Source organism: Phlebotomus papatasi, chromosome 3 (assembly GCF_024763615.1).
Source record: "Phlebotomus papatasi isolate M1 chromosome 3, Ppap_2.1, whole genome shotgun sequence".
NCBI lineage: Eukaryota > Metazoa > Arthropoda > Insecta > Diptera > Psychodidae > Phlebotomus > Phlebotomus papatasi.
In genome coordinates this window covers 26,977,027-26,993,826 of record NC_077224.1, presented here as the reverse complement: position 1 = coordinate 26,993,826, position 16,800 = coordinate 26,977,027, and the positions used below count along the sequence as shown (strand labels likewise).

The following is a 16,800-nucleotide window of genomic DNA, read 5'->3' as shown; positions in this document are numbered from 1 at the left end:
ATTTTACCCATTCACACCCCTCCTTTCACATTAACTGTCCAATTTTTGAGGGTAAAGTTGAAAAACAACGAAAAAACGTGCAAAGTCAACTGCAACGATGGTATGGAGATCTTGGAAGTTACGACAATTTTTAAAATTGCATTATATCAATTTCAATGACTCTAGTGAGAATAAGCGCCTTTATTTGCCTAATTAATCAATTAAACTCTTATCCCTGTCCCTAAAAGCTTTTATTTCATAAATTTTATTGAATAAATTTTGTGTGTCGTACCGCTTGTTTTGTTTTGAATTAATAACAGATGGGCAGGGATTTTTTCTTACTTTTTTTCACACAAATATTGAATTAAAATGATTTAATGCTGCATTATTCACACTGTCTTTGGATACTTGGAAGAGTTTGTAAACGTTTTAATGAGAAATATTATATTTTTGCTGCAAATTACAAGCCACGCAAACGAGCAAAAGAAGTTACGGCAAATGCTGATTACTGAAAATTTTATATGGAAATTTGTCGTAACTTCCTCAAAAATGGAAGTTACGACAAATTCTAGTAAATTTTTCATAATTAAGGGCACTTACACTTACGATAATTTTTGTTTAAAGTAATTTTTATATTGGGCTTATAAAAGTTTCATTTTCTCAAGTGCGTTTAATAAACAAAATTACGCCGATTCTAAATATGTATAGATCTCAAAATCGCAAAAATAAAGTTACGACAAATGCTGATTTAACTGACGCAATGACGAAAGCAAAGGAACGAGTATCAAAAATTTTGAAGCGTGTTTTTTACACTTTTCATTTCAACGATTTTTTCGAATCGGCGGGATAGATAACAAAACCCTTATTGACCGATTGGAAAGGATAAAGATTCAATTTTTTTAGAATTAAGGCCTCTTTTTTATGCACTAAAACGGTAGCTTAAAACTAATTTTATAAATTTTTGTAAGCATATTAAAATTAATATTTTGCCTAAGAAAAGTTTTCAATCGATTTAAACTAAGTCATAAATCACTTAAAAGATCCCTTAAAATAGTTTTAATTGTATTAAAGTTGATTTTCGGAGGAAAGTTACTTATTGGTTCATAATTTGTTGATTACCGGCTCATAACCGATTTAAACCGTTTTATAAGTCACTCAAATCGTTGTCTAAAATACATCTCAGGAGCAATATAATTAAATTCTAATCAAAATTAGTTTTTTGTTATAAACCGAGTTATTACCGGTTGAGTTTAATATCAGTTTTAGTTTCAGATTTGAGCAAAGAGAAAAGTGACCGATACATTTACTCTTGGTAAATTTGGTACATTTACTCAAGCAAAATGATTTTAGCGTCTAATGCGTGATCTGAAAGTTCCTGTTAACACTTTCCTAAAGTTTCAGCCCGATCGAAAGACAAGAAGTTTTGCAGCAATAACAACATGAGACATTTTGAAGAATCTTACCTAATAGATGATGTGTTAAGGTTGTATTAGTGGAAGCTGCTTGTGACTCTCGCGGGATGAGTTTTTCTGTGGCAAGATCACCAAACAATCATCCAGTTGATTCACAGTGCAACAGAGACATAGCGTCTTCGGCGGCATTCAAAACCACAAATTGTGCAAATTTCAGCGCGAACATCTTTATTGAGAAAGAAACTTGCGGCCAGAGAGGAAGATGTTAATATTATAATTCTTGGCTCTTCCCCTTCAATTCCAACCCACAGTTTTAATTACAGAGAGAATTGCTGGAAGAAATTCATATTAGCTCGCTTTGTCACATTAATGGAACTTGAAAAACGCAATACATAGAAAAAATAGAACAATTTAAAAGACGGATTTTATGAGGATCTCTCTTCGCCTATGAGAGCATATAGGGCATGTTTGTAGTGTCCAGATGTATCTCCCTGCAATACCAAATGACCAAAAAATTACCAACCATTTTTAAGGATTAGAGAAAAACTACTGGTAATTACCTTAATCCAGCTCTTCAAACTTTTGCCATAGAGGCGTTCGAAGGTTGCCTTAATGTCTGCCAGGTCAATTTCGCATCGGGTCACTACGAGGCGGATCAATTGCCGGTCATTGGTGCCAATCCCAGCCATGCTCTTCTTAAGCAAAGATGCAAAATACTCCGTTTTGTTGCAAACCACTGCCACGATGGCCAGTAAACCCTCCATTACATCTCCAGAGAATTCTTTCCTGATGGCTTTGTCGAGGCCATGACCAGTCATCTTCTGGTATTCCTCACAAACCAATCTAAGCTGAGGATAGTTGCGCTGACACAAGACCATGTTGAAGGTACTCTCATCTGTGCCAATTCGCAATTCACCAGCCTTAAGAAGCTCTCGGGCATCATTTTGGGCAGCTGCAGAATCTACAACACCGCTCTCATCACGTCCACCGACTGACAGGGACACCAGGAGTCTCTTGAAGTTTCCGGATGTCTCGGACATGAGTCTGTTCTCCAAACTCTGACCGTATACTTTGAAATAAAAAAAAATATTAGATCAACTATAAAAAATGAATTTATTTATTAAGTTTAAATAATAAAAGAAATATAAATTAAATTAAAAAAAATGTTCAAGTAACGGATTTCTAAAAATAATTATACGTATATGTATCGGTACAGTAAATGAATTTTTTTTGATAAAATAATTTCCAAAGTTTACTTATTTTAGTTTTTTTTATTTAATATACCGAGTTTGATAAATCAAAAACCATTTGATCAGTAAAAAATTATATATTTTTTCTTAAATTTCTTAAAAAAAATAATATTAGAAGTTCTTAAAACTCTAAAGAAAGTACAAATTTCGGAGCAATATAGCTATTAGATCTTCAATTTGTTAACGCAAAAAATATTTTTTTTTTCAAAATGTTGTTTCCAAGAAAAAAAAAAGCTATTTAAACTGTCTTTGAGTTTATCGTTTTAAGTTTTATTTATGAAATAGGGTTAATTAATTATTGCAGTTTAACTCAGAGGAGATATCGTAGCCAAATGAGGTTTATCCGATGTTTATTATAATTGCTAGTTGAAAAAAAGAAATTATTAGCGCTCTATAAGCCGACTTGAAACTGCCCCTCGTGCACTTTAACTATTTACCAACTGCTAAAATGCGCTATGAAAATGTGTAGAATATTGATACAAGTTTTTTAACCAATTATATAAATATTTTTTAAAAAGTTGTATACAATTGTTAATTTCAAATTAATTAATTGTTAGCAATTAATTGGTGTTCCTGTTTTACTGAATCGTTTTGCATATAATTTATTTTTTGCTATTAAATTGTTATCTTTCAAAATTTGCAGTCTGTCAATAATCCAATAGCAAGTGTATGTACACTGAGAGAAATCCGAAAAAGTTATAATAACATTCCGGAGATGTTAATATTACCTTGCATTATTGATCCGAAATCGGTGTAAATATGACCATTTTTAGGTGTTTAGGGGTTAAATTAACCCTTTTTCATGTTAATTTTACCCTTAAGAAGGCGTAAAATTAACATTAAAAAATGTTGATATATTTTTACACCTAAGAAGTTATGAGGAAAAAATGTTAATCACATCTTCTTTTTTTTCTCAGTGCATATATGGGAGGCTGGAGAACTATGTCATGAATTGAAAAATTAAAAATTAAATATTTTTTAATAAGAAAGGGATCGGAGCTTCAATTTTACTGCTCGAATGCAAAAGTGAAAGCAGTTATACATATATTCCACTTTTCTTCAACTTGTGGCACGACTAGAAGCCAAACGGTAAGAGATATCTTCCTGCCTTCGACGACCCCTCCCATAAATCAACATTTTCTCAGACAGACTTTTTTTTTCTTTTTTGCCCCACCCCCCTGCTACTCTGCAAGCCAAACCATGTTTTGTGGTTTATTTAAAAAACGACTTTTACGATTTCTTTCACTCTCGAATATATTTTAGAGGGGTCCCGGCCAAAATCCCGAAAGCCAAAATACGGAACGCCAAAATCACGAACGCTAAAATCCCGAACGCAAAAATCCCGAAACCCAGAATCCCGAATTCTTAAATCTCTTCTTCTGAAATCTTCTGTGTCTTGGGAAATTATTCTGAACATTTTCCTCCATATAATTTTATCCCTTTCACTATTTTGAATATTCGGGATTTTGGCTTTCGGGATTTTGGCCTTTTCGGGATTTTGGCCTTTTCTGGATTTTTGGTTTCGGGATTTTGGCTGCCACCGGTTTTACAGGTAGTCAAAGCGAATATTTTGTCCTTGGACACCTACGTTCGAAAACCATTTCGTTATCGAATTTTCGAACATCAAAGTTTAACCACTTTGGGGAGCCTATTTTTCAACTGATTTGCTTAACTCTTTCCGGACCGCAGTATATGCTGCAAGTCAATTTCACAATTTTTAATCAAAAATATCTAAGCTCAGGAATTAATTGAGGTCCTACAAAAAATATCTTACATTTGGACATCCTTATAGTTTGTAATCATCCACAAGAATCGGATTTTTATCAGTTCTGAATAATTAAAAAAACATTGTTTTTCATAGAATATGCATATGCTTCTTTGGGTACTACAGTCCCAAAAGATACGAAAGAGTTAAATTTGGATTTTTTGAAAGATCTTGAAATTTTCAACGCGTTTGCATTGGACTTGATCAGTAGTGAATCGGTAATAAATCCGTAAATGATTACTTTTAACGGATTTACTTTTTCATACTAATATATTTTAAAACCTACTTTTCTTATGCAGTTTCTTATTTCAGAATTGTTTTTTTTTAATATATCAATTTAATCGGCAGTAAAGCGGAATGTACCTTAAAAGTATGCGAAAAGATAATACACGGATAGCTTTTTCTCGTGAGTTCGAGCTCACGGCCGCTTTGCCATCTCTTTTTACTAAATATTTCCTTATTGAGTCTACTTAATTATAAAAAAAATAAAGAAATTAGAACAAGGAATTGTAATAATAGAAATGTTTTTAATTTGTTTTTCAAAATTACTTATTTTCTTTACTAATTATTTACTATCTTATTTACTACTTATTTTCCATCTTATTTTCTAAAATTATAATGAGTTTTTCTAAAGTTACTTTGGACTCACAAAATGCGAGTTCATTTCAGAATTTTCTGAAGAGCTTTTCGTCTATTATTTTTTAGTCGGAGTTGTTTCAACAAAAAATTACCACACGGGGTAAAAAGTAACAGAATACAAAGTTTAAAAGAATAGTTCTATTCAAAAAAAAAAAAATGCAATCATCCATTAAATATATCAATATTATATATTACACTTTGGCTTTCGGGATTTTGGATTTTCGAGATTTTGATCCATTCGGGATTTTGCCTATTCGGGATTTTAGGTTTTGGGTTTTTGCCTTCGGGACTTTGACTGGGACCCAAAACGGCGTATGTCATATCATATAGCGTACCTCTTGCATAAAAATCCTGATCATTTTGATATTGTATATTAACTATCTTTACGTGAAATATTGATCCCTAAATCCGTTTTTCTGTAAATTGTTCAAATAAAAACTTAAATTTAATTTCAAAATTTGAATTGTCCTTAACCTTTTAACGACAAGACACTTTTTACGGACTGAAAATCAACAATAAAAATTGAACTGAGAAACATAATCAATGATAAGTCTTACATTTAACCTTGGAAAGTCCAACAGAGTCTGATTCGGTGTATTTTTTGCTTCTATGAACGATAGGGACAAAAATAGCCCAAAAATTTAAGTAATTTTTCTGACAATACCAATGAATAATATTTTTCGCTTTAATGAAAAATATTGCGTATGAGTATTGTAGCTCATATTGTCAAATGGGTTTTGCTTAAAAAAATTGGAAATGTAAAAGATAAATAAAATCAATTATGAATTTGAGAATTTAAAAATGTACCATTTTTGAGTATAAATATTTACTACATAACAAATAGCTGAAAATATTCTAGATTCCTTCAACTTTCTACTTTACAATTATGTACAGACATAAGAAAAAAAAATAACTTTAGGTGTCAGGAAAAATTATTTTCTTTATGGGACACCGGTGTTCCAATCGTCCTTAAAGGGTTAAGCATTCATTATCCTAATCAGAAACTTACTCTTCTCATATGCATATTTGATGGTGTGGATCTCGTAGTTGGACATGGATCCCAACACCTCAATCAAGACATCCTCATCTGTTCCCATTCCAGACATTGCCTCATGCAGTTCCATGGCATAAAAGTCCACAATGGGTGTCATGAGAGCCACTAAGAGATTCTCAAAGTTTCCAGTCGTCTCAGACTTGATGTCCTCAATGAGGTCCTTCCCAAAATTGGTCTTATAATCCCTAGCAATCATTTGACGCTGCTCATTTGTACGACGACAGATCACATTGATCAAGGCATCTTCATCTGTTCCAAAACCCTTCATGGCTTTCCTGAGAATTTTGGCATCAGCAAGCGGATCAAAGTTCGGGGCTGCAGTGACTGTTGGTGTTCCCTGTAAGTCAAAGGTTTATATTAGCATGGGATGTTTAGTCAGACAAATTGGCTAGCGAACAACAAGATGAATCACATATAAACCCATAGCCTCTTGTGTGATTCATAGCATGACGAAAAACAGAAGCTGTTAGTATTTGGCGCGATATGTTATACCTTGGACTTGATCTCACTATTAATTCTCGTGACGTGGGTCTTCATCTCGGTGAAGCACTGCGCCATGCCCATGGCAGCGCCTCCGCCGGTTCCAGGCATTCCAGGGTACAGGCCGCCAGTTGGCGCCTGAGATGGATAGGGATTGGCCGGGGCTGGGGGATATGGGTTTTGGTAGGGAGTTGTTGCTGGTGTAGAGCTCGGGGTTTGGGAATAGGGATTAGGATAGGGTGAGGATGTATTTGTGGGCGGGTATCCAGCCCCAAAGGGTGGGTAACCTTGACTGGGCTGGGGAGGATAGCCACCGCCACCTTGAGGATACGTCGATGGAGGATATCCAGGCGTTTGCGTAGGATATCCAGGATTTGGGTTGTAGTTTGGATAAGGAATCGACGATGGTTGGGAGGGATAGGGTGCAGGATTGGAAGGGTAGGGTGAGGCATGAGGTTGTGGATAGGGTGATGCATGTGGGTAGGGAGACTGTCCTGGTTGTGGCATACCAGAACCAAAAGGCGCCTGAGGATAGGGAGCTGAAGTGTTGGGTGGCTGAGGACCTCCCGAGCCCTACAAAACATTTGTCCACTTTAATCTTCAACCACGTGTTATAACGTTTTGGGTTTTTCATCAAACAATGAGTCTTGTGTGAATGAGATCTCTGACCCGAATTTCTGTGTGGTATTTGTGGTATGAGTGGTATGATGGTAGGAATGGAAAGAGTAGCAACAATTGCTCAATTGTTTGAACATAATTTCAGTGGAAAAGCGCATTTTTGTAAAACTCTCAACATAAATTTAAATTACCCACATTTCTGCAAATGAATACACCCATTAAAATTGGAATTTTAATTGTGGCAATAGTTGATAAAATTATAAAAGTGTTTGCTATTAGTTACGTTTACATTTAAATACCTTTTTGCAGTCAGTTGAAAGTTATAAAATATATTTTCTAATAATAAAGTAAAAGTTTTTGATATGAAAAAAATATTGTGGACAGAGTTTTATAATTTTTTTGATTTTTTTACCAAATTTTACAATTGGTTGGATATAATTTTATTTACGATTTACTTTCATCATACGTTTACTAAAATTACTTATCGTTTAACTGCTTCTGAAAATTTAAATTAATTAACTAGAACGTGGTTATGATCCACGTTACGATGGTTTTGAGTGAAGAACCCAAAAAAAAAATACCAACTATTTTGCTACTTGGAAAAAAGGTTTTATTAAGAAAACAAATGGATTTTGTTAAAATTTTATCAAAAGTATATTGGTTTTATATTGGCAAAACATTTTTATGTAGGGGAGACCGGGGAGATTTGGGACACTTTTCATGTTTTGACTTTGAGAGAGTATTCCAAAAAATCACGATAGTGTAATACAATTTTATGCGGTCTATAGGATACTTATGGGTATTGACTTTATAAAAAGTACCCGATAGAACTTCGAAATCAACTGAATTTTCTTGGAGAAGATAAAACATTTAACTTGACGCTTTGTCCCAAACCTCCCCGATTTGGAGCAGTATAAGACGCATTTTTTCTCGCATTATTTGCATTATTGGAGCATGTTAATTAATTTTAAGTACTAGACTAGATAAAAAATATTTTTAATAGAAATAAAAATATTGAATCTTTTTTTTCGTACTTAGAAATTAATATCAATTTAATTTGTACGGTAGGGTCATTTATTGTCAATCAATTATTTTTAAAGTATTTTCTTTTTATTTTCCATCTAGGGTAAGTGTGCCAAATTCCGGCCAGCTTGCAATTCCGGCTACCTTTTTTGTTCCTCGAATTTCCATGATTTTTTAGTTTTTACATACTCTAGAGATTATACAATGCAAAAGAATAACAAAAAAATGTTGCTTTGACAAACGAGATGACGTGAAAAAGACATTGGAGGAATTACCGAAGGATAAGGAACCATGAGAATGAAGGTGGCCGAAATAGGGCACCAATTTTAATTCTACATTTTATTTCATTTTAAAATGTATTAAGAACTCTTTTAAATTAAATATAGACGATAAACTGTCTACAAGGTTCTAAGAAACACTCCTAAAGCAGAAGGAATGAGAAAAATTAATTTCTATTAAATTAAATTTAATTAATTTCTATTTCAAACTTGAGACTTTGGCGCTTGCATGCAACTATGCCGAAATTTGGCACACTTACCCTACCTTTCTTTGCTTTTTTAATTGTAAGTATTGCAATCATGATCATCAAATTCCACACGCGAGTAGATTTTCTTGCAACTTTTAGTTTTGAACTCATTGATGGATTCCTGTTTGATTTTACGACAACTGAATAGTAACAGTTTTTTCCTTATTTCTCTGAAAAAGCTCTCGTCTTGCCCATTCTGGAGAATTTGTGAGAATTGTAGAGGACATTGCTCGAGAAATTTTCGAGAAAATAGTTTTTACCGGGATTGAGCAAAGGTCGAATATCCACTGGAGAGTAAATAATTAATTACCATGACATTGAGGCAATTTACACCGCCGGATTGGATTGAGATTAAATTGTCCCAAAATCGGTTTTTGGGACAACTCAGTGAGAATCTAATACGATAGTCTAAATGACCTCAATGAAATCTTTTAGATTACTGCCTTAGATTAAGATTTAATCATCCGAAATCCGATTTTGGAACAGTTCAATCCTAATCTAATGCGGCGGTGTAAATAGCCTCATTGATGGTTTAATTGTCCCTGTAAACAACTGCTCAACTGGTAAAGTTTGCACAAGAGGTAGATTTCCAGTAGAAACTGGGCATTACTCTCCATTTTGACAATAAAAAATTGCACGCCACCTACAATCTTGTCGAAAATCAACGTCCCATTCATCCCCTTTCAGGTGTCCCAAACATCCCCGCGTGTAATTTTGGTATTTAAAACCTTTAAGAAAAAAACAAGAGCGTATAATCTCTGAAACTTTTATAAAAATATGTTCCCAGATTACACTGCTACCTAATGAGATAAAAAACTTTTGATTATATAAAATACAAAGAACAAAACTGAGTAATCGAAAAATACAATTTTTATCAATTTTTAAGAAAGTGTTCATAGAATTAAAACAAAAAAACTGAGGATATCCATTCTTTTAGTCAGGATACATCTTAATATTGTTTACGATTGAGTAGTGGTTAAATCCCATTTATTTAAAAAAAAAATAATGAAAAAATCGGCTTGTCCCACACTACCCCTGTCCCAAACCTCCCCGGTCTCCCCTATTTTATATGCACAGCGAGTAATATTTCGTTAATGTGTTCGAAAATGTTTCTGAATTCGTTCTGGGGTCTTACAAAATGTTCGCAAATTGTATAACCCTCTAAACTATTTATTATTATATTTTATTATTTTATTTTTTATTTATTATTTATTATTTAAATTTATATATTTATTATTATATATATAAAAAGTTCGTAATTTTTCACAAACATTGTTCGTAATATGATAACTTTATGAGCATTTTTTTCTTTTGCAACCATTTGCTAGTAAATGTTCGTAAATACAAAAACATGTTCGTAAAATTTTGTCGTTAGTTCGTAAAGTTTTGCCAAATAAATAAAATTGTATGAATAAATGTTTGTAAAAGAACAAAAAATGCTCATCAATTGATCATGTTACGAACACTATAGGTGAAAATACTCTGAAAAAAAAAAATGTTTTGCCAAATTAACAAGACAAGTTTGTAAAAAGGATGTTCTTCCAAATAGAATATGGAAAAGTTTTGTCAAATCGGTGGCCAACTGGATCTTGTTACATGTTTGTCAAAAAGGTGTTTTTCTATATAAAATGCAAGAAAAAGTTTTGTCAAATTGGTAAATAACATCCTTTTGACAAAATTTCAACAAAATCTATTTGTTCGTTTAACAAGACATTTTTTTCAGAGTAGTACAGATTTTTACGAACTCTTTTGTGGATTATAATATTTACTTTAAATTTATAATATTTATTTTATAAGTCCCCAGTAGGAATTCACAAACTTTTACGAGCAATTCTAGAAAATATTTTTTTTCTGTGTGGAAAAACATCAGTCTGACAAACTTTTTACAAAACCCATCGATTTGACAAAACATTTTCACATTTTGCATAGAAGAATATCCTTTTGACAAACTTTTTTCTTGTTAATTTGACAAAACTTTTTGTCGGAGTAGTCGCAAATTTCAATTACCGGTAAGTTAATGAGCGTTTCCTTAAATGCTTAAATCCAAGCTTAACAATTAATAATAATAATATAATACGATAACCTGCACATAGGGAAACGTAAGGTCAAAATCGCAACAGAATAAATTTTATCTTTTATGAATTAACTTACTAGAAAATTATTTCTAAGTTTTCCTATACAATTGTATGTTAAAGGAAAAAATAAAATAATTATTATTTCTTAGCAATAAGCTCATGTGCAATAATTTGATGTAGTTTCCACTTGCTACTTCCTATCTCAAATATTGACTTTCTGAGATTTGTTTTTCTACCATAAAAAAGAATAGTAAATATTCCAAGAACATGATTAATAACCACACACAGTATCAGTCGAATACATAAAGGCTTGAAATGTGGCGATAAGACCGGAACAATTGTGCTTTTACATAGAAAATTCATGTGATATATAGAGCTTTTTTGTTGTTCCATTGTGAAAATCTAATTCTTTTGAATAGTGTAACGACAATGTGCCGCCAAGAATTGCCTTCAATCTTGGGCCATCAAGATGGGGGAGTGAGTGTGAATGTCTCAGCATGATGAAAGTTATAAGGTTGGATTTTAAGAGATTTTCCATGTTCGATTGGTCATGATTGAGAATCTGCTCGATGGGGGTTGATATGTTATCGATTTCAGGCGATATACTTACAAATGGATACATGGTGTGATGCTTTTCTTCTGGTTGTTTCTTTTAATTGAAAATACTCTTTAAAGTTCGTTGTCTCCTGGTCTGGAATGAAAGAGTATCAGAGAAATTAGTTTTTGCCAAGTGGATTTCATATGAAAATATTAGCAAGATCATCGCGTGCAATAGCAATGTCAAAACGAAACAATACACTATGGAATTTCTTTACACGCTAGATTGGAGATAAAATCGTAAAAATTGGCCGATACCAAATGAATTTAATTATATAAAAAAGGAAATGAATAATAATATCAACAAAGAGATAAAGGGTTTTAAAATTTGGATTTTTGTAGAAATATAATAGAATTTCTAATAATTATAATGGGCTTTACCCTACAACAATTCTTGTTGTATTCAGAAGACAACTTATTGTTTGTTTTCAAACATTGGATTAAGATTACCATCCATAATTTGCTGATAAACTAATTAATGGCGAAATAGAGATAATATTCTTCTTATCGAAAACGTGTCTTTGGAAAGAATTTTTGAGGTCAACTACACAGTTTTTATGGGTTTTATGATACTTTTTATGATCTACATTTTTTTACTATTTCAGACTTTAATGAAAGAACTGAAAGCTTCGTTGAATACTCGAACTTCTAAGTTAAGTGTTATAGATTCATAGTTAATTACACATTATTTGCTTGGATGGTTTTAATGAGTAATGCAGTTTTCCTGAGCCATGTATACAGATAGCCATCATAGCAATGAAGTGTTCTACCATTACCATTCAGCGAAGTCTTTAATTTAAATTCTTTAATTTGAACTACATATGAATTCATTAGCTTTCCAAAGTTAAGAAGGAAAATTACTAACCAGATGAAACAGATTCAGACTTATTCACAAACTCAAACACCTTTCAAAATATAACTTTAGTGGAACTGGTTAAAATATAGATAAGAGAATTATTAATCTCATTTAATACACCGTGAAGAGCACCTTCACTGCTTAGTATTTTTATCTTTAAAAATACAAAAAAATTGAAGGGTTTATTAGAGTATATGCTCAAAAAAAAAAATGATACTTTTGATTATATTATAATGATAATTCAAATTGAAGAAAAAAACTCGACTTAATTTCAATTTATTCCGAAGAAATTGGATTTTAAGAAAAGCGAGCGCGATTGAGAATTAAGTAGAAAACTGACCGACAATTCGAAAATTTTGAAATTTGGTATTCGACATTTCGAAATTCGGTTTGTCATAAATAGTCTTCATGAACCAAAAAGTGTCCAAAATTTTAGCAGCTTCGTGTAAGAAATATGAAAGATGAAAATATTGAAATTTTCAGTTTTCTTTCTAAAATATATTTCTTATATGGGATAATTATTTTTACCAACATTTTCTAAAATGTTTTTTGAATCCTTTAAACAGACGCACACGTTGTGAAAGAATTTGGCTGAGTAAATTGGCTTGAGAAAAATGTGAAAATATTTCAAGGAGATATCATAATAAAGCGAGTAAAAGTGTCACAAATTACCCCATACCTTCTACACTTATTAATATTTTTCCCAATATGCCTAGGAACTTTTACAAAATAAAATTTTCAAAAACATTATGAAAATATATTTTTTAAGATAGGAGAAAATGGTCTGCAGTAAAGTCGTAAAGCGGTAATTTTCTATAACTATGTTGATTTGTAATGAGTCATCATGAAAAAGTATTTTAAAATAGCTCTATTACCGGTTCGTACCGGTGCTTTTGGATTAGAAATTTTGAGGCCTATCGATGCACTTAATGACGATCAATCCAGTTAAGAGAAAAACGCCTTACTCAAGTGATTGTAATTTAATATTACATTAAAGAATTCGAAATGTTTTTTTTCTTATATAACGATTTTTCGGAATTACAAGAAACTGATTGTGAGCTGTATTTCTTGAGACTGTAGTAAAGATTTATTTTACTTTAAAGAATAATTTATTTTTCTTTTAATTTTTAAACTATTTATTCCTTTTGTATTTGTTTGAGAATAATTATAGATACTCTTCAGTTTTTATTTTTCGAAAAATGTGTTTCGGTAGAGGAGTGAAATGATGCCCTTATGGCGTTAAAAAATAGATACATCTTACGTAACATTTTATATTTTAATAATTATGCATTTATCAAAAACAAAATTTAAGAATATATCTCATTAAAGTAATTCAGTTGCATAGACTAGCTAAAAATTTCTTAATTGAATTTTTTTAATTCATCACATCGGGTTTGTCTTTTATTATTTCGAATGAGCGCTATGAACAAAATGTTTTGATGAGTGTCTATATCGAAAATATATTGAAAATAAAAAAAATCATTACACAGTAGGATTTGATTTTAGGCAAAAGGAAGAAAGGAAAAGGATTTGGAAGAGAGAGGGATGGATGGCTAAGAGCAGGGGGGTCTCCGTAAGGGGGGGGGGGGTAGGTGGGGTGACTTTGAGTGGGAGGCGGTTATATTGATATAGGGAAGACTGGGGCAATACTTGTCAAAACGCATATTTAATTCTTTCACGAGCTCTGAGAAAACTTAAAACGTTTTATAATGAGCATATTCATCTAGGAAATTTACTGCTCTACAACATTGCAGAAGACTATTTTCCTCTATCTCGAAAGAAATGTGATTTTCTAATCATTTTCTAAAAGTCGATTTTGTGGAGATTCTCAAAATTGCTGGGGCAAATTTTGTCAGTCTTCGGATAATTTGTGACGTTTTACTCTCGCAAACGTTAAAAATATCAAATAGACATATTTTTATAGGAAATTTATTCCTCTACAACTTTGTCGAAGATAATTTTTCTCTATCTTAACGAGAAATGTGCTTAAATTGAATTAATCAGTATTGATATTTTCTGAAAAAATCGTATATCAATTTAGCCCCACAGCTCAATATAGCCCCACTTTCCCCTATCAATGTAGTCCCATAGCTCAAAGTAGCCCCACTTCCCCCTATCGTTCTTATGATTTATGTTAAGTATTTCTCGTTTTTTTTCATAAGTGTACGAAAAATAGTTCCAACGTTAGTAAAATTTTAAAATTCGATTTGAATTGGGCTTAAATCATGAAAGTAAAATTCTGTAAGGATGCCTGAAAGCACATAAAAAAGCAACAGGTTGGTATGGTATTGAATGGGTCTGTCCAAGAAAATTGGCGCCATGAAAGTACCACCCGGTTCAATGATATGGGCGTGCTGGAGAGCTTTCGCTCTCGCAAAAATGCCAAAGTCGCCCTGCAAGATTTGCGTTCTTGTGACCCAAACGGAAGGTCATCGACGCTTCTATTGGCTTGCCGTATTTTTAGCCCAAGAAGCGCCAACACCCATGTGAATTTTTTTATCGATTTATAAACTCCACAGACGGGAAAAATTATGTATTTCTTCATCGCGTGGGAAACTCCATGGGAATTAGTGCGTAATTTGAGGAAGTTCCATCAATGATTCACTGGACTCTGAAGAAGTACAAGAACATCTTGGATCAGGTCATGTGACGCAATCGTGTGATTTTTCAACAAATGGTAATACAATTGATGATCTCGTGACGTGAGAGACACAAATTCCAATTGCCTATATGGCACAATTCATCTACGTGGGGCTTTTCTTTTGGCCACTTGAATCACCTCTCCAACACATATCCCTCCATCAGTCACTGTAAATCACTCAAAACGTTGCCGATATTTCGGTGCAAAAAAAGCGACAATTTTCCGCTCGATTGCTGTTTCAGAACGAACTTAATTTAAGCTAATTCACTTGCTACATACTAACCTTAGGACGTGGTTCAAATTGAATGTTGTAAATGCAAATGTATTCTACTTAACCAATTTAGTGGGATTTTTTATATTTTTAAACTTTACGCAGCAAGATGAGAACCAAGGCACTGCTGAAACGATACTGTTGGAGATTGGAGAGTGTTGGAAGTCGAAAGTGTTTCGAAGTTTCTCGGCAAAATTCCCCATTACTCACACATTTAATTCTGGTAAAGTCTCAAGAGATACTTATCCGACTGCAAGTGAGATTGTATTGGTAATTTGATTTTTGCCCAGCTAAGTTGGGTATCAGTATCACCATCCACCGTGGTTTCAATGGTTTGAATCCGGACTAAAAGCGCTGAATTTGGTCTTGGCAGGGGAAATAAGGAGAAAGTTGGGGAAATGACAGAGTTTTTGACAAACATTCAATTGTTCACAGTTGGTAACGATTATCTGGAGAAATTTTCCTCCCTCAAAAGCTGGGGAGGTTTTTTGATGTCAGTTGAGCTCATTACTGACTTAGCATTCTGTTGGATGCTTTCACCTCCTGTTTCCCGCACTAGCCACCCACATTTTCACATTCTCCGAAAAGTCATTCGTGAGCTATTCATTAGGCGAATTAGGAGCTTTTTCTCCCCCAGATAAAAGGGAAGACGGGCACAGATGTAATAAGGAGTTAATGTACTTGAGGGATCATTCAAAGGGATGAAGAAAGTTTCCATTCCATTTCATTTCCTCATTTTTTATTTACGAGGCATATTTGAGTGGCATTATCAAGAATAACTTTTAATTAAAATTACTGTTTTTTTTCTCTCCTGCTCAATGACATGAGAAAATCCAGCAATTGCAGAAATAAAATTTTCCGTACGAGAAACTTTTAAATTTCCACATGAGAATACATCTATTTGATTCTTTTCTCTCTGTCTCTGCAAAAATCAATGAATTCTGGTAAATTTCTTTCAAAACTATCTCAAGAAGGATTTTGCTCTTTGGTGCTTTCTTTCTAAATTGTGTTAAACGGTGCAAAGAAGGTTTCACATCAAATTCTTAAAATATGAAACCGCTTGGAAGGAATATCAAGTTGGAATTTGGGTATGTGAAAATTTTAAAATTCTCATACCGAAGTCGTCTTCCTATAACTCCAGTTAGTAGCTCGTCAAGTGCTACACGACTGAAGCTTAGGGGAGACTGGGGCAAAAAGTCACAAATCGAAAAATTTAAAATTCAATATCTTCCAAGGTAAAAAAGATATCGACCCAATTTTTTTTCTATAGATAGCCTCCATAGACATTATTCAATGTCGTAAGTTTCTTAGAATTCGAACAAGGAATTTAATTTTTTTAGCCCTATTTTTGAAATATTTTCCTTGCAGAAGATAACAATTATTACCTACTCAGTTTTCAAAATTGATGCACTGGTGAATATTTTCTAAATAATTTGGATTTTTTGAATACAAATCCGCTATCTATTTTAGAATTTCACAAAGGTCCTTTTCTCCAGAAATCCTTTTATTAAAAATGGCCAATTGGGGTAAAAAGTAACAAAAGGTATAGAGCAAAAACTAACAAAAAACGAAGCAATTTCTGATGTCTCACGGCGAAAAGAACGTCATTATCAT

At 32.8% G+C, this 16,800-nt stretch overlaps 1 protein-coding gene across 4 annotated transcripts in view; it reads right to left on the bottom strand.

Moving 5' to 3' along the window:
• Positions 1-1,593: 1,593 nt before the first annotated feature.
• LOC129807385 (annexin B11) overlaps positions 1,594-16,800 on the bottom strand; it is a 372,667-nt gene continuing 357,460 nt past the window's right edge. Inside the window, exons 1-6 of one of the 4 annotated variants that reach the window (XM_055856614.1) lie at positions 15,199-15,344; positions 11,432-11,512; positions 6,592-7,152; positions 6,055-6,436; positions 1,952-2,460; positions 1,594-1,882 (exon numbers count right to left, since the gene is read on the bottom strand). In XM_055856614.1, the coding sequence (XP_055712589.1) occupies positions 1,817-1,882; positions 1,952-2,460; positions 6,055-6,436; positions 6,592-7,152; positions 11,432-11,443 (1,530 nt within the window). In that variant the 5' untranslated portion in view covers positions 11,444-11,512; positions 15,199-15,344 and the 3' untranslated portion in view covers positions 1,594-1,816. Of the gene's footprint in view, positions 1,883-1,951; positions 2,461-6,054; positions 6,437-6,591; positions 7,153-11,431; positions 11,513-15,198; positions 15,349-16,800 lie in introns of those variants that run through there. The other 3 variants (XM_055856615.1, XM_055856616.1, XM_055856617.1) reach the window with 3 other exon arrangements.